Here is a 20,932-nt window from a genome sequence, read left to right on the forward strand (position 1 = left end):
TTACATCCTGTCAGTACAATTTGAGATCTTTTTGAAATCTATGAAGACAATTTACTAAGTTTTTACATTAGTTTTCTGTGTGTGTGTATTTTATATATTTTATATTTATAAATATGTGATATGTGTGAAGTAATATTTATTTATTTTCTGTGTACAATAATTACTGTGGAAAAAAACAGTTATGGAATTATTATCAATAATGGCTAATCAAAGCAAATTTGTGAATCATGTACAAAAACCATTGTTTGTTGATTAAGAGTTTAGTCACACAGATATTATGAGAGAGAGTCTTTGCTGTTCTGCCTGCTTTTTCCAATAATGTTAATCTTTAAATGAATGGAAACTGCCTTTGCATCTTTAAATGAGAAGCACTTTTCCCACTGCTGTGATTAAAGTATAGCTTATATTTTTAATATCACAAACAATGAGTCCTAACACACAAGTTTAAAAATGTAATATTAAACTTTGTGTGTATTTTCTTTGCATATTCGTTTATGTTTTAAAAGGTTTCTTCCGAGACCTGTGTGGCTTGTGCTGGATGTTCCATGTTCGAGAAATGCTTTCATTGAGCTGTAGGAAGTATCAGCTTGCAAGGAATAATACTAGAGAACCTCAGGTAATTGTGGGTTTTACTTTACATTTTAATTTCTAAAGCTATATATTACTGGTGTATGACGGAGAAGGAGACTTGTAGACAGAGCTGTTGCATGTCAAAACTACCTAAATTAACAGTATAGGCTAGCATTAATGTTTCCTTCTGTGTGATTATGTATGCATTGAAACTTTGGAAGTTGGGCAGCTGCTTTGTGAAGATTTTTTATAACTGCATGAAAATCATCCATGACAAGTTCAGCAAAGCACAAGAATTTTTTTTAATAACCAATTATCTTGTAGGTCTACAAGGATGGAGTAGAATATGATGCAGCAGTAGTTGAACACTGTATTGAAGCTCTGGAATGGGCATGCCGTTTGCTGCCTTTTTCAAGGTTTATAAATGCAGAGGAAGTTACTCAAGATGTGGTTCTGAGCCTTTTAGGGGAACTACCTCCAATAAAGAAGGTATATACATATTTTTATTACCTCATCTTTGTTCAACATCTTAGTATGGTTGATCTTAATGTTGCCTGCTTCGTACACATAGTATAAAGGTCATTGTAAAAGATAATTTGCAGAAGGAAACAAAATGACCAACATAAAAGTAAATGATACTGATTTTCGCCCTTCACTGTTAAACTGTCTCATTATTTAGAACATAGGATAAATTTATTTGTGCGATGCACATCTAACAAACTTGAATTAAATTAAATACCTAACAGGCTCAATGAATCCGTTTTACCTGCTGTTAAAGTAATACATTGTTTTACGAGCTGGGAGCACATGAAGCGTGTCTGCCAACAACAAACCAACAACTGCTAGGTTAGATGTCCGTGGACTTGTTTTAAATGATGTCTCACTGCCTTGTCTCGCGTGATATCGGGGGCGGCAGAATGCATGCTAAGGAGGTGCTGTTGGATCATCTGCTGTCACGCTGCTATCAGTCTTCCATGCTGTACTCCGCCCTCCCTCAATCGGACCTAACAGTCACTTAAAACAAAAAAGGCTTCAACCTTGCTGGGACACTACATTACTTTTGAATTTTAGTGCTGTCATATTCTTTACCTTTCTCTGCATGTGTATCGCGCCATTGTTTGTTTGAGCCTTTCGAATTCTACTTTCTTCATAATCTCTTATCTGCCTTTTTTTCTCTACATCGCTTTTGGGTCTCTTTTCTCCGTGCTGCTCTTTCTTCTTTGCTTAACGTATTGTCCTTATACGCTTTATATTTGCTGAGAATCTCATGTTCTATATCCCAGCGAGACGCTCCGTGGCCATTCTCTTTTGTCTCGCCGGTCTTTTATTTGTCTTCCGCAATCTTAACGTGAAGATCACGTATCGTCTCCTAGTCATTCCCTCTCACAGGATTTTTTTTTATAATAGATAAATATGTATAAATTGATAACAACAAAATAAAAAAAATAGTTGGTGTACTTTGTTAGAGCTCATAAGCTGTACACAAATCCATAGGCTACTTGCAGTTGCCTTCTGGCATTGTTGTCACACTACATGTTGATATCCTCGATAAAACTTTGAACCCTCACAGTTCTGCCCTGGAAAAACTGCAATCCTTGCTTTTGTACGTGATAAGTTTGATGCTCCATTTACTTGTTTCTTTTAGCTAGCAAAATCCAATAAAACAGCTCTCTATCATTACTGCAACTTTTTGAAAGCTGAACTTTCTTCACACTCACATTACAGTGACTCAGCCTGCTCAATACCTCCTCACTCTTCACATTAACATGAACCTAAAATTAAAAAAAGATCCTTTTGTAAGCACTCTCTAAATTTTAGTGCGTGCTTTCTTTGCTCTGTCTTTTCCTATGCAATGACTTCGACTCTCCACACCATCTTTCTGTACGTCCATGCCATCTTTATTCTTTCCTTTTTCTACTCTCCAATGATCAAGTATCTCATTGGCTAGGTATCGGTGCTTCATACTTTGGAAGAAAAGAACATGAATTACATTTTTCTGTGCTTTCTCTTTTTTTCTGTCTTCCTGCCTTTGAATAACTGTGATGGTGTGCCACTGAGGCTAACTGTTAAAAGCAATTAAATTCACCAATACACCTAGCTAGTAGGGTACTACATAATGATAACAAAAAAATCACAGACTCAATAATCAAAATTTGAAGTTAAATGTCAAAATCATTATCCATAGCCATGGTTATTGACTGAAAAACAAATAAATTAGTATACAGACAAAAATAAGTAAGTAGTGCGTGCCCATAAGTACTTCCTGAAAATGGAAACAATTCTGGCATAACTCTTAACCTAATTCAGGGATACAGGGTCTGGGGGCCTATTTTGGCAGCACTGGGCACAAAGCAGGAAATGCTGGACAGACCACCAGTCTATGGGAAGGCACAAAAGCACACACCTCCACACTCACTTAGACGGGGATATCTTTTGAAAAATCTTTAAGATAAAATATTACTTACATTAGCCATAATCTGTAATACCATAGTATGCAGAAAGATAATTAAAAAAGTGCTCTGAATTTTAGGAAGACAGCATTTCTACATAGAGTGGCTTTTGATTTAGTGTGCAGTGCTTGAGTGTGGTATAGCGAGATAGATAGATAGATAGATTATTAAATTATTAATCCCAAGGGGAAATTCACATACTCCAGCAGCAGCATACTAATACAAAAAAAAAAATCAATATTAAATTAAAGAGAAAGCAGACAATAACTTTGAATAATGTTAACGTTTACCCCCCTGGGTGGAATTGAAGAGTCGAATAGTTTGGGGGAGGAACGATCTCCTCAGTCTGTCAGAGATGAGAGGATGCCTGAGAATATGATGGTATTTATTACCCTAAAGTGCAAACTTTACAAAATAATGTCCAAATACAAATGTTTATTTATTGCTTTTTGTGAATTGTATGTAACAAAAACTAAATTAAAAAAAAAAAAAGTTCAAATTCTGTGCACATGACACATGCCTTTTTAGCTGTAGGATGTGCCATATTGGTGCAATATTGCCATATTGAACTGAAATGAGGCTTAAGTCAATGAGCTACAGAAGATGCAGGTAGAAGAAAATGTTTTTGCTCATGGTTTTAATTGAAATTTTTATTAATTTACAATATTTTACTTAATCTTGAATGTAAAATTATTGGATTCTGTTTATATAAATACATGTATAATTTTAGAAACCAAATTTATTTCTTTCATCTGCTATTCTAAAGACAAAAATAATAGCTAGTTTCCATTCCATACATCATATTTGCCTTTTGTTTTGCCATGTATGTTTTATAGTTTAATTGAATACATGTAATTTTATTTAGATGCTGCTTTCTTTCTCAGTTAAACTTGCAAAAATCATATATATGTAAGGTCAAAAGTTTTCAAAATGAAAGACAGAAAAAAAAGGAAATTGAATACATGGCATTTTTGTTTGGCGTGCCACCATCATCTCTTTTTATGGGAGTAATTACTGTCACTTTTAATTTTCTGTTCTTTTCCTTCCAGGTGGCAGACATTTTTGTTAGAGCTTTTCCAGAACAGCAGGACTCTGTACGTGTTGCATTGAGGGAGAAGTATAACTCTCTATTTAAACGCCTTAGGCAATTGACTGTGAAAGGTAAACTAGATACAATATGAATTTCTTAAAGTTTGTTTTATTGATGAGGATCTGTGATTTAAACAAACAAGTGTCTTTTTAACTGGTCTTATGAGTAAATTGTATGGTGTAGTCTTACTTAAATATGTATACAGTTCTTAATTTAAAAAAAGGAAGTAACTCATTGCATATTGTGAAGCTTTTGATGTTCATATATCTCATAGGAGTAGCCACAGGTGACCAAGTATCCTTGTTCCATCTCTAAGAGCCAGATTACAGAAATGACATAGCAGTGGTAGAGAATGTCCAAAACAAAGTGACTAAGCCATATGACATATGAATTAAGAAGAAATAAAGCAGTTGATGGTAGTGAAATTAACACTTAGTTACAAACTGCAATTTAAAATGTGGGTGTGTGAAGATGCATTTATTTACTATTTGGTGGGTGGTGTTAGTTTGTTTTTTAGGCATGTGCAAACATGTCTAAGCAATGATTCTGTCAATTGTTATAAATGACACAGGGCAAGTTTAATTGTAAATATTTGCAAGATTTTGCATTTGTGTTTTTGACCCTGGACTGAGGCACTCTCCAGTACATGGTTACTGGGATGCAGTAAAGCACATAAGTTGAAATGTTCCTGGGAGGGGGATGGCCAGAAAAAAAGGATTCCAACTTTCATTATTAACACGCACCATGCAGTAAATATGTTATTGGTAGTATGCTTATTTATGTTAATGTAGAATGTGATCAAATGACTTTAGGGAGGCATATATGGGTTCAGTAAAATCTTTGATACAGTAAGATGCCCAAGAAATCCATCACTGTTTAGTAAGTATGAGTAGACTTCGAACAGCTTGTATTTTTTTCCTGAAACTTTACAAGATAGAGAAGGTTCTGTATTTTCATGTTGTGCTAGGGTAGCATACCACAGAAATGTGTTTTGCAAATTGAGAAATAATTTATTCAGATAAATATTTTGTTTGGTTTAAGTTATCCTTAGTTTGTGCAAAGTGTTTTCTGTTAAATTCTAATTCTAGTATATAAGGACTCTAACAACAGTTACATTTCAAAGTTTAAGAAATTTTACTGGCCAGTTCCTTACTATTATTTAAAAAAAGTCCTCAAGTATATCTGTATGGTTATTCTGTTTACTCAACACAAATTAATGTGGTATAAAATAAGCAGAAGTAAACTGGGTTCAAAACTCAGGCTTGCCCAAACTGTCACACAACCTGTTGCTAGCTTAAGTAATACATGTGACACAGGAACTATTTGAAGTTTTACTTCTTTATTATTCATTCAGAAGATGTGAAAAAATGGGCCTTACCCTAAAAGATATCCAGGACCTTGATGAGTGGTGAAAAAAGATTTTAGGGGCAACCAGCTAACCTGGGTAAACTCAGAAACTTGTAGTACTGATGATAAGGAGGAGGTCCAGTTGTATAAATGTTACATTTGTATGTCTTTGTCGCCTTGTTGCACTAACTAGCTCAAAACATTATTATTAAGTTGGGCAATACCAATTTCCACTGAATGTTTCTTTTCATATTTTGTAAATTAACACATTTTACACCCTTTTGTGCTCTCTTTTCAGGTCCTGACACAGAAGACACAATGCCTATTATCATTCAAGATCTTCTCAAGTTGAGAATTAAGCAGCTGAAGAGAATTGCTAGAAACATTGGTCCAGTTGAGCTACACATCTGGGAAAGGACAGAGGAGAGCTTAGGGGAAAATGACACTCCTCTTTATGACAGATTTTCATTGGGTACCAGTTTAAGCAGGAGTACACTAACAGACTATGGCAGAGCTCAGGTTTATAGTGATGGAGACACTGCTGACAGCATTTCAGAACAGCTTCCAGTAGTTGACAGGAGAGATGAGTCTGAAGCTGATAACAGGTGTGCCACATCATTTTTTAAGGTCTCACACTGCTGGAATTCTAATAGTGTTTTTTTTCTTTGGCATGTGGTCTAGTGGCTTTATGGCAACACAGTAAGTGTCTAGTTTGCTTTCATATTTAAACTCAGCTGCTAGTTCACTTTGTGGCTATGACCTGGTTACTTCTGGAGGTGCCACTTGTTATATTGCTTACATAAAATGTAAAAGTGCTTTCTTTTCAAATGCATGGTATTAAACAAAGTGAATTAACTTTTTGTTATTTTTATTTTGTTTAGTGCGGAGCTGGATTACTCAGTAATCAGAATCTGTGCCTGAATTTTAGTTTTTGTTTCTACAAATCTATAGGATGCCTAAGAGTAAATAAACTGTGGTTTACAGCACAAATAGTTAGTGCTTATTTTTTTTTATTCCAGGCTTGTGTTTGCCTGCCTCTAAATCAGGGGTGCCCACACTTTTTCGGCTTGCAAGCTACTTTTAAAATGACCAGGTCGAAATGATCTACCTACATTAAAAATGCATATACTGTATTCATGACAATCTGATTGTGTGGGTGGTTACCTACCAGGTAACGCTTGTGGTTGGTCTGCAAGTCGGCAAACATCCGCCACGATACCCTCTTCAGTTGCGAGAAGCAGATCATAGAATGTTGCATAGTTTACTGTCAAATAATGCAAAGAGTACGCGACACGTGTTTCGCCCTAATTCTGAGCTCATCAGGCATACACACTCACTGCACCCCCTCTTGGGTATCGAACCTTGGATGTCAGCATCATTTCCACATTTTCCTTCTTTGGAATAGCAATGATAGATTGACAGATCAGACAAACGCACTTCGATTGTGACATTGTGAGAAAAAAAATCCTCTTCCAATTCCACATCCAGCCCATACCCTCCCCAAACAATTTTTTTTAAAATCCCTTCTTTAGTCGATATAAATTGGAAGGCTAACTAGATCACAGCCGGAGTTTTACACTAGCTTACGCGTTTGATCGTGCGTGCGGGATGACCAGTGTGTTAGAAGAAAAGAGATCTCAGACTGGCCGCCCTGTATGTCAATCAAGTGGCAAATGCCATAGGAGGATATACAGTATCATAGACTAACATTTAAAAAAAAATTTTTTTTTTTAATGCAACGCGATCTACCGGTTGATCGCAATCAACGCATTGGGCACCCCTGCTCTAAATTATTACAGTTACCACATGTTTACTGTGCATTTTTGCAGTCTCCTAACTGATGGGTAATATATATGTGAATTGCCTACTGTTCTACCTGTTTAAATACCTCCTATTTTTAAATTAGGTGTGGCTCTGAAAATATTCTTGTAATTTCTCGTATTTGGTGTAGACACAACTTAACATGCACTGTGAAGAGTAAAATGCTATTACACAGTACAGAAACTTTAATTTAAAATAATTCTGCTTACGGTAGTATCATTTAATTTAGCATCAATGTTTTGGAGAGCTATAAGCCTGAGGAATAACTTTTTATAAAGTAGCATGCTTGTTAATATATAGTGGGAAGTGTTTAATCTTGTTTTAATACCGAAATGTTAATTTTGTTTTTCAGCCAGTACATCAGATCTCAAAGTGTTACATTAACTTCTGTGACAGATGAAGGCAAAGAGAAACAGACTGATGTAAATAAAGACAAAGCTGATAACACTCCAATTTTACCCCTTGTGGGATCCTGGGAATTTGAATGTGATGATGATGAATATATTAATTTTTTACAGCTCTTCTTGACATACTTGCTGGAAAGGGACCTGATAAATAATGCAGACCCATGTGTTCCATATCTTACCACCTTTTCTGAATTGTTAAGAAATCAGGAGTTGAACTCTTTTCTCTTCGATGTGCACAGCACACTAAAAAGACATCAGAATCGTAAAAAAAGTAGTGGTAATGTCTTCAGAGCTGGCAGCTGCTATCGTCTTGTCCCTGAAACACAACCCTTTCAAAAAGGAGGATCTTCTCACGGTGAGACTTGGAGCACACAGTCAAGACTGAGGCCTATAAGCTCAATCACAGATCACACAAGATTCAGTTTAAACAGATCTTTATATTCTTCTGGTGCTAATAAAAGCCAAGGTTTATTTGGTTTGAGGCAGCAGCTTGCATCAAATTCTGTGGATGGCACCAGTAATGTATCAGTTGGACAAACAAATCTTTCAGCAGGACATCAAAGTGCCTTTATTTCTGGCTTATCTACTCCTGGAATTGAACAGTCTGAAAAGTATATTTACCAGGTTGTATTGCCAAAGGATATCACCCCTCCAATGGATGAGCTGACTCCAGATTTACAAGCTCAGTTTAAGTTAACAGGGAGACTTTTAGAGTGGATGATCCGCTGGGCAAACCGCAGGTTGCTAAGAGGGTCTGGTAATGGAGAGTGGCAGAAAGAAAACAGAACTGTGATTCGTGTCAAGAGCACAGCTCCAGCTATTCTTAGCTCATTGTGGATAATGGAAAAGAGATATTCAGCTGGAACTCTGATGGATAAATGCTCACAGTTAAAGGTAAGCTGAAAAACTGTCTCAGTAATTCATGGCCCAAGCAAATAAAATTCTACTTTCCAACAGCTGTATAGTTTATTCAAATATTATTTAAAAATGAATCTTTCTTTGAGTCATTTTTATCAGTGGAGGCAATCTCTGTACTCATAATAAAAATGTGATGCATTAAAATCTGAGGTGTCATCAGCTTGGTCCTTCAATTAGAGATAGGAATACAAGGCTTATTATGTTGAGACTCTTATTAGCCTTGAGGGAACTATTTAGCTTATTGCATACTTAGACAATTTTACACAGCAGGATTTTACGTTTAAAAGTTGTCACCATTTGGTAGAAGGGAAGATGGTAACAACAGGCTAAGAAAGTAACAATGTTAAATATAGGTAGTTTTTCTTTTCATTTAGACAAAACGTATAACAAATCATATTTTCACAGGTGAGGGCAAATTACACAGCTCATTTTCTTGATGGTCAAAACAGTCTAAACTAAATGTTCATCAGTTTCCAATTTCTAAATTGAAGAACAACTCCATTTAAGCACCTTTCTTATAAATCATGAATTTTAATGTGTACTCATAGACTGCTGATTCATAAGAAATCCGTGGAAAGAGCATGGGGGTTTTTGGTTTGTGACATGCCAAAACTGTTTTGCGAATTGTATAATCCATGTCATCTTGTGATTGTAATTTTATTCATTGTATTTCCCTCTGTTTCGTGAAACTGGACACAAATTGGAGATGAGTATGTACAATAACTCAGATTAGTTATTGTCATTTTGTGAATTAAGTACACAGTGTTGCGACTGACCAGTGAGATCTGGGATGAGTGTCTTTGTGCATCTGTGCTCTCCTGTAGGATTGTTCCTGAACTATTATGTAGTCATTCTAAACTGGATTGAGCTATCTTAATTTTAAGAAAAGCTTTAACAAAAGTTAGACTTATTCTTTTTTCTCTACATAAAGAATTATTTAAACAGATCATAATTAACAAAATATACTCGGGGGGAAAAAAAAAACACACAACAAGGTGATTTATTGTACCTGATATATGTATATATGAGGTAAAATAAAACAGAAAAAAGCAAATGGAATTTTCTACCACCTACTTACTGGAAAAATGCAAAGGATGGAATCTGCAATTAAAACTTCGGTGACATGCCTACATACAATATGCATGTTCTCCCAGTATCCGTGCGAGTTTCCCCCTCCTCAGGTACCTGGGTCTGGTCCACTCTGAGTAAGTATGGGTGTGTGTGAGTCAGTCATTTTCTAACCTGCTTAGTCATGAACAGGGTTGCAGGGGGTCTGCTGGAGCCAGTCCCAGGTAGCATAGGATGCAAGTCCATCACAGGGCGAACACACACACACACACAGTCTTTAATGAGCTTATACTCCATCCAATGTTAGTTGTTTTAAAACCATCAATGACTATCCCAGAGTTTTCTTTGTTTTTGTGTTTTTTTTCTTCCTCCTGGAGTAAACTAACTGGAGTTTATGTCTGCTTGTTTTATCTCACTTTTAAGGTTAATGGACTTGTACTTTAACCATTTTTTTTGTTAATCAGAATGAAATTTACTGTTTTACTGTATATACAGCCTAATTTTTGTGAAAATGGTGTATGGTTTAATTATTTTTGTCATTTTTTTATTTATAGCTGGAAAAAATGTACAAATACTATAACACTGTACTCAGTAGAACATGCTTTACAAAAGTAAATTGAAACTGAATATGTCAGTTACATCATGCCATGGTAGCACTGAAACAAGAAAACAAATTGGAGCACACTTTTAAAAGTAAACTACGCTGCTTTGTGACATTGCACTTTAAATTAATTGTCAACAGCAGAAATTATTTAATGTGTGTGAATGTTCCTTATGATGCTTACTTACCTATCATTTGCTCCTGTACTGCCAGGATAGACTGTGGACAGAGGAGCTTTATAGCTGGGGATTTGTAATATCTTCTATGGTGCATATTTTTGTGATTTTGCGGCAAACTGGAGTACTTGAAACAAACCCACTCAGACATGGGAAAAATGTGCAAATTGCAGACAGATTTTGACCACCCAGAAGTCTGAAGCCTGATCCCATGGGTGGATGGATACATAGATATGTGTAAAAGGAGGCACACTAAAGTGAAAAAGTTGTGGCACCAGCTTGGTAACCCCATATATTTTGAAGAAATTCGCAATAATGAGAGAGAAGGCACTAGACCACAGCACTAACCCCTAGATAGATCATACATTATTGTCTTATTGATATAAAAAGGAAATCTACTAAGCAGTTAAAATTATGTTAAATAATTGAGGATATTCTCATATATAGAAATTAGGACCTCCCCTTTGTAGTCAGCATCTAGAGCCGTGTGTCTAATGAATTGCAGTAAACGCTTCAATGAGAGTACTACTTAAACGTTCGCACTGCCGCCTCACCATGACAAATTCTGATCCAAGTGCTGCTGGTGTGGAATTTAAACTTTCTCAACTTTTCTGTGTCATTTCCCTCCATTACTCCAGTTTTCCTCCCACATCCCAAATATGTTCAGGTTACTTTGAGTGGCATTGGCAAGGTGGCCTTCTGTGAATGAGTGTGACCTTTGATAGATAGATACCTGCTCTGTGCCCACTGTTAGCAGGCCCTGGAATCCCCATACAAGACTAGGTGGGTTCAATACTAAATGGGTGGGTGTCTACAATGGGAGTATGGCGAGTTTATATTATTTCTGTTGTGCTACTTGACAGATAAAGGTCATGGTGTTTACTTAGTGGGCTTTCTTTGCTTTGTCACATAATGTCTTGTTTATAGCAGCTTATTATTTTATTTTGATTGAAGTTGTGTATTGTAATTATATTTATTTCCCCTACGTTTTAGATATCTGAGGACGAAGAGGCATCTCTAGTGTTGCTGCCTGAGTCCAAATTAAATATTAACAGAGAAAGTAGCATCGACACTGGGTATCCTGTGTCAACTGAAACTCCTGTCACCCTTTTAGATGCAGAGATGTTTGAGGCACAGGATGCAAATGACCTTGAGTAAGTATTAAGTGGTTCTGTAGTGGTTTGAAACTGAAGTAATCTGAAGAACACTAGGTGCCTTGCAGATATAATAAAAGTAAAGGAATATATCCTGTTTTTACTGTTTGTTTTTCCATGTTGATGGACACAACATGTCATGATTTTTTTTTTTTGCATTATTGTTTTCTTAAATATTAGTATCCCTCTTGTTTAATGGGACAATGGTCACATATGTTTGACAAAGCTATCCTGTTACCTGATAAAATGTCAGCTTGGTTGTTGTTCCTTTGGCTCCCCTGTTAGTGCAAGTGGACAGTAGTGTTTGAGGTGCCTACGATATTCTTTCAAAGATTTAACAAACTGATTTTTTTCGGTTTGTTACAGATACTCTGACTTCTTTGTGAAGCATAAAAGTAGACAGAGTGACATTGGTCTATCCCAGTCATATCACTCTGATCAAGTCGATTCATACTTAGATTATAAATTTCAAAACAATAATACTCCAGTAGAAGATAAATCAGATGTACCTTCTGAAACAGGTCAGTCTGCTTATCTGCTGAGAAATATTTTACTTCTAAATAGTAATGTATCGGATATGCAGTAAAGACTCTCTATTTTATCATTTATGATGTGTTCCTCTCCTGTTTAATAAAAGTTGAATATATAAATAATATAAACGTATGTTTCCTTTTGTAAGACGAAAGTGAAGATGATTCACCAGTGCTACAATTTCATCCTAGTATCTCTGTCAGCATTAAGGCTGTTGTTTCCAAGTCTTCTAATTCACAGTCAAATGAGGTCAGTGATTAAATTAGTTAAAACACAGCTTTAACTTATGCTGTTAATTTATTTAGCATCTTTCTTTGATCTTTTATTTGCACAATATGTATGGTTTCAACTTACCTTGGATTATACTGAACCACATGATCACCTTCCTTTTAAATTCCCTGCAATTATACTTAAGTATGATTTTACAATAACATCAAGTAAACACCATAAACTTGCATTTAAGAATGAAGCCATGATCATATCCCAGTTTAAGTGTTACAGATCTGGCTGTTTGTTTTTAAATAACTATTTTTCATTACTGGGTGTGAAATAAACAGAGACAAAACCAAAATAAAGAGTTGGGGTATGCCACTGTGGTATCCCTGTATACTTGGAACCGTTGGCAGTACAAATGAAAAAAGGTCTTTGTGCACAGAGCTCCTGAATGATCTGGTTACAGGGTAACAAAATGGCCATTAAGTAGAATAATGATAGGAAAGGGTGGGTCCAGGTGAACCGGAAGTGGAAGTGAGGTCATCAGTGGGAGGTTCTTTTGGTTGGTCTGCAGAGGGAGGAGAGAAAGCATCAGAGGATAGTGCCACCCCTTGGTCTGGCAGCTAATTAGTTATTTAATCCCTTAAAATGTCTCCCATGCGCACGTGTGTGACATGGGTCATGATAAGCATTGCCATGTCTAGGCAGTGTTAAGTGCAATGTCATTGTGTCACAGGGCATAGTCACATACCCATACCTGCTTTCTAGGCCTACATAAAATTGTCAGTTATTCTTACATGCACATTTCATAGATGTGGCAGAAGACTGTTGTTCAAGGGGTGAAAAATGTTTTGAATCTAAATCTGGAAAGGGCGCTCTGTATTGCCTCTACTTTTAAGTGCACAAAGGTTAGCTCCTATGTGATATCTGGATTGCAGTATAGCATAGCAGATTCATTCTTGCCTAGTTAATGTGTGCATGTACCAGGACCAGTTCGATTTGCATTCCATAGTCAAAAGATGGTTTAGAGAATATCAGCATGTCATGGTGTCTCCTGAAGGTAACACAAAGATAAAATTGTTGCCACAGTTGTCTGAATTGTAATAGAAAATCAGAGAGTGAGACTACAGACACTTTAAGGATTGGTCATAGGTCAGGTGAAACCATTGTTGATGAATAAAAAAAACATAACCAGGTGCTGTTCACATTGAGTGCCCAGAATGTTGACTCCTAAAATGAAATATTGTCACATCCAATGATCCTGGGAGAATTTCAAGATAATATATTAAAACAGAGAGGAAAAGAAAGCATTTAACTGGATATATCCCTATGAATCAGTGTGAATACATCAGTTCAGTCACAGCAGTGTGGTTGCAAAACCATACAAAGTATTTTTGAATGCCATAGAAAAGATTCATTAGTGTTATAAAAAGTATATTAGCATTCATGGCAGTTATGTAGAAAGAAATTAAGCTTGTTTTAGTTTTACTGGTGTTTCTGTAAATAGGTCAAATGAAAACCATTTTGGTAACCCCACTCATAAACCTTTAAGAAAAAGCCTTGCAGACACAGGGAGAACATACAAACTCTGCATAAACAATGAGTGGGAATTCAGCTGAACCCGAATAAGAAATGTGAGGCAGTTAAAAATTGACATCACCAAATCGCAAAGAATGCACAACTATATTTAAGAATTGTTTTGCCTGTAATATGTTTTATTATGTAGAATGTATTGTTGTATATGTAATTTACTGCTATTCAGTAAGTTGTAATTCGTATACTTTGTGTTTAATATTTGTTCAATTTAAAAGTCATTTTCAGAAATAGCCTTTCCCATGACAGCACAGTTTGGATAATAGTTGAGCTTTTACATAAAATGTTTTTCTGTAGTACTTAACTTTACCATGTTGTGTGTTTATGTTCAGAGACCACCAGTTTTGGATGAGAAGTCCCCACAAGACAATTCTGTAGGGGTTCAGTGTTTGGTGTATCCTGAAGAATTAATGAAGTAAGTAAGCTGGAACTGAATACCCTTAGTTAAGAGTAAAACATGCTGAGAACTTGTAATGTGCCTGCCTTGTTCAAACAAGTTGGCTTGCAGCCGTCTCCTTGGAGAGAGCGTAAACACAGCTCTTAGTAATCTTATAGAAACATTACCTTTAGAAGATATTGTAGTTCTGCTCAATGTAACGATTGTTTCAAAATAAAATGGTTTACAATTAGTGTAAAAAACAATGTTTGAGTACATCTTGCAGGAATTCAGTTTGCTTAAAATACAAAGGAAATGTGTGAGTTTGGTAATTACAGCTCAACTTTGTTTACTGTCATCTTCATAGATCTGAATTAAAAAACCTGAAGAGTAGTCCTGAGCATATTAGCATTGCAGCTACAGAGATGACAATGTCACCAGAAAGGCCAGAGATGACAATGCTATCAGAAAGGTAAGTATAAAGATATTTCTCATTTCTTTTCCAGTAATTTTCTGTTACTTTAATGTCTGAATGTCATTATATCACTGAATAAAGCTCTAAGCATGACAGTAATAGTTAACTAGAAAAAATATAGTGCTCTACTGAATGTCATTATATCACTAAATAAAGCTGTAAGCATGACAGTAATAGTAAACTAGAAAAAAATATAGTGCTCTCCCTTCTCTCAAATAATAGCATGTTGCACCAGACTGGCTAAAATGTGAACCTAAACAGGAACTTGGAGATTACTTTTCATTACCTGGAGCTATTCACCTGATGCCACTATCATCACATGATTAGCACTTCAATACAGACTGCAGGAGGGCTATTCAAATTTATAATGTGTATTTATCACTTCCAAAAAAGATGCATGAGTCAATGTTGTCTGTTTATTACCTTAATTTTTTTATTTAACATTTAATTCAATGATATTGTATAAAACATTTTAGCATTTCATGTGCTAAGGTATTCCACTCTGTTTTTTCACAAAAAATGTAGTTCTCATAAATGTAAACTTAAAAAAAATTATGAAAGCATATAGTATTGACCCAATGTTAGTACACAGCATTCAATGGCTGATGATGTCTTCTCAGATGATACACAGGAAGCTAAAAGAACTGTATTGGGCTGTTTTCTCATTGTTTTAATTTTGTTACATCTATTTTTATGTTGGGTTTTAAATGAGAAGTTTTTTTTCATCCTTAGCAGTGTTTCTTGTCCAGATGCCAATGTACAGACCCCAACTATTCCTTCAGTTCGTCTTCCCACAAGCCATAACTGTGATGCTGATTATACACCCTCCCATGGTCCAGCAGAACAGCAAGGGGCTCAGAACAGCACCCCTGATGCCCAGTCTTCTACGACTTCTGAAGCTGTCAGACAGATGCTTCAGGATGAAATGTTCAGACTTGTGCAGGTGAATAGATAATTACTTTTCCTTCCTATAGTTTGTTTTTTTTTTCTAGGTGGAGAAACATACTTAATATAAAAAGGTTTTGTCAGAGATGTGTGAAGTGTGACTAAAGATTACAGAATACACTTCTTATTCTGTAACAGTTGCATATAGCAACATTTTAGTAAATTCAGCTTTTTTTAGGTAGGAAATGATGACCATCTCCAAGGTTGGAAGTAGGGTGTATAATTTTCCTGGTAATCTTACTTTTTGGTTCTCATTTATATGTACCCTAATGTATTTTCACTTGTTCAAATGAGGACAAATACTTAATTACACTGCATAATTCAAACTCAAGCTAAAAAAATATTTGTGGGTGAGTATTGGTGGATGGGCTGTAAAATCAGAAACCATTTTCTATTTCAGAGAAGACGTGGCAGGAAGTGAAGAGAGTGACTATATTATTTTATTATTCAGTACTAGCCAACCCGCGGCGTAGCATACGCCGCATAATTATGTATTGATGGGTGAACACTTCCTGAAAGACACAGTTGTCCAAATGGGGTTGGTTTTGAGGATACGACTGTAGATGAATGAAAAGATGTAACTCTGGATAGGGCAACATACAATACAGCGTTTTACACACTGCATACAGCGATTCACATCGAAGTATAGACACTGCTAAGACCATGGAATACCCCTTGCAAACTGTTTTACCCGCTGCATACAGCGATTCACATCTGCGACAAATATGATTCTTCTTAGATGGTGCTGTCGCGTCCACCCTCGCTCTCGAAGCATACACACTGCCTGGTCATGTGCCCGCTCGCAAGAGCAACTAACAGAGACCCGCCCACCAACTGTAAGACCATGGGATACCCCTCGCAAACTATTCTACACGCCGCATACAGCGATTCACATCTGCGACAAACAAACTGTTTTTGACACGCTGCATACAACGATTCACATCCGCGACATGATTTTTCTTAGATGGTCCTGTCGCGTCCACCCTCGCACTCAAAGCATACACACTGCCTGGTCATGTGCCCGGTCGCAAGAGCAACTGACAGAGACCCGCCCACCAACTATAAGACCATGGGATACCCCTCGGAAACTGTTTTACACGCTGCATACAGCGATTCACATCCGCGACAAACATGCCTCTTCTCAGATAGTCCTGCCACGTCCACCCTCGTTCTCGAAGCATACACACCGCCTGGTCATGTGTCCGCTCGCAAGAGAAACTCACGGAGACCCGCCCACCAACTCTAAGACCATGGCGTGTAAAACAGTTTGCGATGGTGGACACGGCTGTGTCATAACCGAAAAGAATACAGTGGAACTTTGGTTCACGACCATAATTCGTTCCAAAACTCTGGTCGTGAACCGAAGCAATTTCTCCCATAGGATTGTATGTAAATATAATTAATCAGTTCCAGACTGTACGAACTGTATGTAAATATATATTTTAAGTTTTTAAGCACAAATATAGTTAATTCAACCATGGAATGCACAGCATAATAGTAAGCTAAATGTAAAAACATTGAATAACACTGAGAAAACCTTGAACAACAGAGAAAACTAACACTGCAATAGTTTGCGCTATAGCGCTACCAACCGCTGGCTAAAAACACTTTTTTTTTTTTTTTTTTTTTTAATGAGTTTTAAGCACAGGGAAAAAAAATGAACATTTGAAAAAATCCGTAATTTAATAAACCACCAAGTTTACACGCTGCCTGTGTGTATGCGCGCTGCCTGTGTGTGTGCGTCAGTCTCTCTCTGGCGCTGCCTGTGTGTGTGCCTCTGTCTCTCTCTGGCGCTGCCTGTGTGTGTGCCTCTGTCTCTCTCTGGCGCTGCCTGTGTGTGTGACTGGCTCTCTCTCTGGCGCTGCCTGTGTGTGTGCACCTCTGTCTCTCTCTGGTGCTGCCTGTGTGTGTGCGCAGCTCTCTCTCTCGGGCTGCCTGTGTGTGTGTGCGGCTCTCTCTCGCGCTGCCTGTGTGTGTGCCTCTGTCGCTCTCTGGCGCTGCCTCTGTGTGAACCGAGGTTCCACTGAGGTTGACTAATGAAAAGTCAACGTGGCTCAGAGGTGCATGTGGAGTCTAGCAGAGACGAACGTGAATGACGCCCGGTGTTGTGAGTTGCTGCGTCCGAGTTGGTGGGCGTGGCTCTGCGAGTTTTCGTCGTATCTAATGGTCTTAGAGTTGTTGGGCGTGGCTCCTTCCTGCGTGCTTTCATGAGTGTCTTGCTTGCTCTGGCGGCGGCTTAGTGAATTATATATATATAGATTATATTTTTAGAGTGTAATTACTTAATAGTGAGGCTCCTAGACTTCCTGGGGAATACTTCTGGTGACTTCAAAGCCACATTACCAGGCTAATTTGTTGTAATCTTAAAATGATCAACATCAGTAACATATCAAAATATTTTATATTTATCTATTCAGCACTATACCCATACACTTGAAGAATAGCTCTTCGCTGTTTATTTTTGTCTGGAAATAAAAGTTCTGTTTGTTGTGATACTTGTTGTGTTAAAGTTATGCCACATATGGCTTTATAGTCACTCTCCAATGTCTTCCAGGCCTTTGAATTTTGTCTATGTTTCTCAACATCCTTTAAATGGATATATACATTGTGGACCACCGGGGCGTGTACAGCTGCCCTAACCCGACTCAGACAGGCAGACACAAGTTCCAGTCCAGCATAGACATTTTATTTACAGTCGGGGAGTGCTTTTCTCTGCTTCCCACAGCACAGTACATAAAGCACAGCACAGTCCTCTTCTTCTTCCTCTTCTCTTTGTCTTTCTTTCTTTCTCTCTGAATCTTTCTGCCTCCACTCCTCCTGGCAAGCTTTGTCCACCTCCTTCTGACTCTGGCTCCTCAAATGGAGTGAGGCAGCTCCCTTTATTCAGCTCCTGGGAGTGCTCCAGTTGGCTCATCACTATTATCTGGAAACACTCCCAGGTGTGGTGGAAGCTCCCACAGAACCCAACAGGGCTGTACCAAACTTCAAGTCCCAACATGCCCTTTGGTAAATCGTGGTGCCACAGCTGCCCAGGAGGGCCACCCTTTAGCATCCATGGGGAGGTAGTGCAGTCCTTCGCCGATGCTCTTTTCCCCAGATCTTCCATCCAGCTGGCAACCTGACGTGTCACAACATATTTTAGGAACTTTTTATCCCTCTTTGATTTTTTGTTCACATTTTGAGATGTAATAAAATTAAAGTTTAATGTGTTTTATTACAAGACCTATTTATTAATGACCTCTTGGGTACAGCCATCAGCAGTGTGTCTGTTTGTGGAGAGAGTGTCGACTTTGTGGAGAGGTTTACTTACCTTGGCAGTGACATTCATGTCTCGGGTGACTCTTCCTATGAAGTCAGTAGACAGATTGGGAGAGCATGGGGGTTCATGAGGGCTCTGGAAAGAGGTGTGTGGCACTCCCGATATCTATGCAAAAGGACGAAGGTCCAAGTCTTTAGAGTCGTGGTGCTTCCTGTCTTGCTATATAGGTTGCGAGACATGGACGCTAGCCAATGACATGAGACGAAGACTGGACTCGCTCACGTAACACCTGGCTGTGGAGGTCATTTCCGGAGGGTGGGACTGGACCACGTGTCTGTCTGGGGGGTTGCCATCCAGGATCCCGAGCTGTTTCATTGTGTGTGTGGGTGTGGCAACGCACTGTACCAGTGCATGCTCCCCAATTTGACTTGTGTTTTATTGGATTTTTTTACTACTGACAAACTAAAAAACTCAGTAATATTAAAACATAAATAAAGTTATACTCACCCCTTTTAGCTTTATTTTAGATAAGAAACCAAACAGATTAGGAAAATATCAGTTTATTTAGTAGCAATGTCTGTCTGCTCAATCTAATTGAGGTTTGCTTTTGATTGTCATTGATCTTTTCGGCTGCATGCTTTGTGTCATGTTCAGGTAGATGTATCTTCATCCAAATCTCAGGTGTCTTGCAAACTGCAGCAGCTGTGCCTCACAGGTCCCGCATCTAATTGCTCTCTATGTGCAGTTTGCCCATTTTCCCCATGTCTGTGTGGGTTTTCCTTCCTCATCCCAATAGCAGATGTATTTGGTTAACTGGCAACTTTAAATACGTAAATCCTGTATTGCATTGGCACTTTGCCCAGGGTTTCTTTCTTCCTTGTACACAGTGCTTATGGAATAAGCATTGAAGGCCAGTGATCATGAATTAGGTTTATCAGGTTTGAATATGTGTGTATATTAATTATCAATAACATTAAGAAGCAAACATTGATATTTGTGAATAAAGATTATCTTCCTTAGATGTTCTTTTCCCTAATTTTGTTACTGATGCAGTTCTTGCAATACATTCTAAGTAAAAACATTTTCAGATATAGGAAAGCACTGGAAATGTATTTGAAAAAATTTTTAGTTGAGAACTACTAATGATCATCTCCCATTACCTCACTGGCGGCCTCATCTGTATGGCGCAGTTCAAATTAGGACATTCCTATGTTTTGTAGTGCATAGCTGGTTAAACACATTTACCAATACGTAGTTTATGATGCTTGGTATCTGATATACACACTGACCTCTAGTTTTTTTTGTTTCTTCTTCAGTTGCAGCAAGTAAACTTCATGAGCCTCATGCAAGTTGTTGGTTTATCATTTTTCAATATGCCAAATGTGCAGCAAAATCTTCCACAAGCAGCAACTGCAATGATGAATAATTCTCAGAATGTAAACCCTAGTTTGAGAAGTTCATCCTTTTCAGAAGAAATCCAGCCAAGTAACAAGGCACTTGATAACCAAGAACCAGTTTTCATGAGCAAATCACTAAATAACCCGAACTTGCAGAGAAGCACTAATGAAATCGGCACAAGAGATGAGGTTCCTAGAAATCAAGAGCAAATCTTATGGAGCAATGACAACCAGAAATTTCAAAAAATAAGTGGTCAGTGTAATAAAAAGGATGAGGCAGCTGGCCACAACAAGCAAGTCTTCCAAGGCATGTCACTAAATGATCAACAGGATCAGAAAACCAGTAATCTAAATGCTAAAGAAACTATTACAGAGGTAACCAACTAATATACATATTCATATATACATATATATATATATATATATATATATATATATATATATATATATATATATATATATATATATATATATATATATATATATATATATATATAAAATATATATACGTGTGTGTGTGTACACACATTAGTAAATGTGG

The 20,932-nt window shown here is 37.3% G+C and overlaps 1 protein-coding gene across 1 annotated transcript in view; it reads left to right on the plus strand.

Moving 5' to 3' along the window:
* The window catches only part of cplane1 (ciliogenesis and planar polarity effector 1), a 122,559-nt gene that overhangs the window by 59,988 nt on the left and 41,639 nt on the right, over positions 1-20,932 (plus strand). The window contains exons 22-33 of the mRNA XM_028802447.2: positions 507-616; positions 895-1,059; positions 4,070-4,181; positions 5,756-6,062; positions 7,631-8,579; positions 11,442-11,602; positions 11,969-12,123; positions 12,282-12,382; positions 14,272-14,354; positions 14,683-14,787; positions 15,523-15,733; positions 20,311-20,766. Coding sequence (XP_028658280.2) covers positions 507-616; positions 895-1,059; positions 4,070-4,181; positions 5,756-6,062; positions 7,631-8,579; positions 11,442-11,602; positions 11,969-12,123; positions 12,282-12,382; positions 14,272-14,354; positions 14,683-14,787; positions 15,523-15,733; positions 20,311-20,766 — 2,915 coding nt within the window. The remainder of the gene's footprint in view (positions 1-506; positions 617-894; positions 1,060-4,069; positions 4,182-5,755; positions 6,063-7,630; positions 8,580-11,441; positions 11,603-11,968; positions 12,124-12,281; positions 12,383-14,271; positions 14,355-14,682; positions 14,788-15,522; positions 15,734-20,310; positions 20,767-20,932) is intronic.

The sequence above is a fragment of the Erpetoichthys calabaricus genome, chromosome 5, assembly GCF_900747795.2.
Source record: "Erpetoichthys calabaricus chromosome 5, fErpCal1.3, whole genome shotgun sequence".
Classification (NCBI taxonomy): domain Eukaryota; kingdom Metazoa; phylum Chordata; class Cladistia; order Polypteriformes; family Polypteridae; genus Erpetoichthys; species Erpetoichthys calabaricus.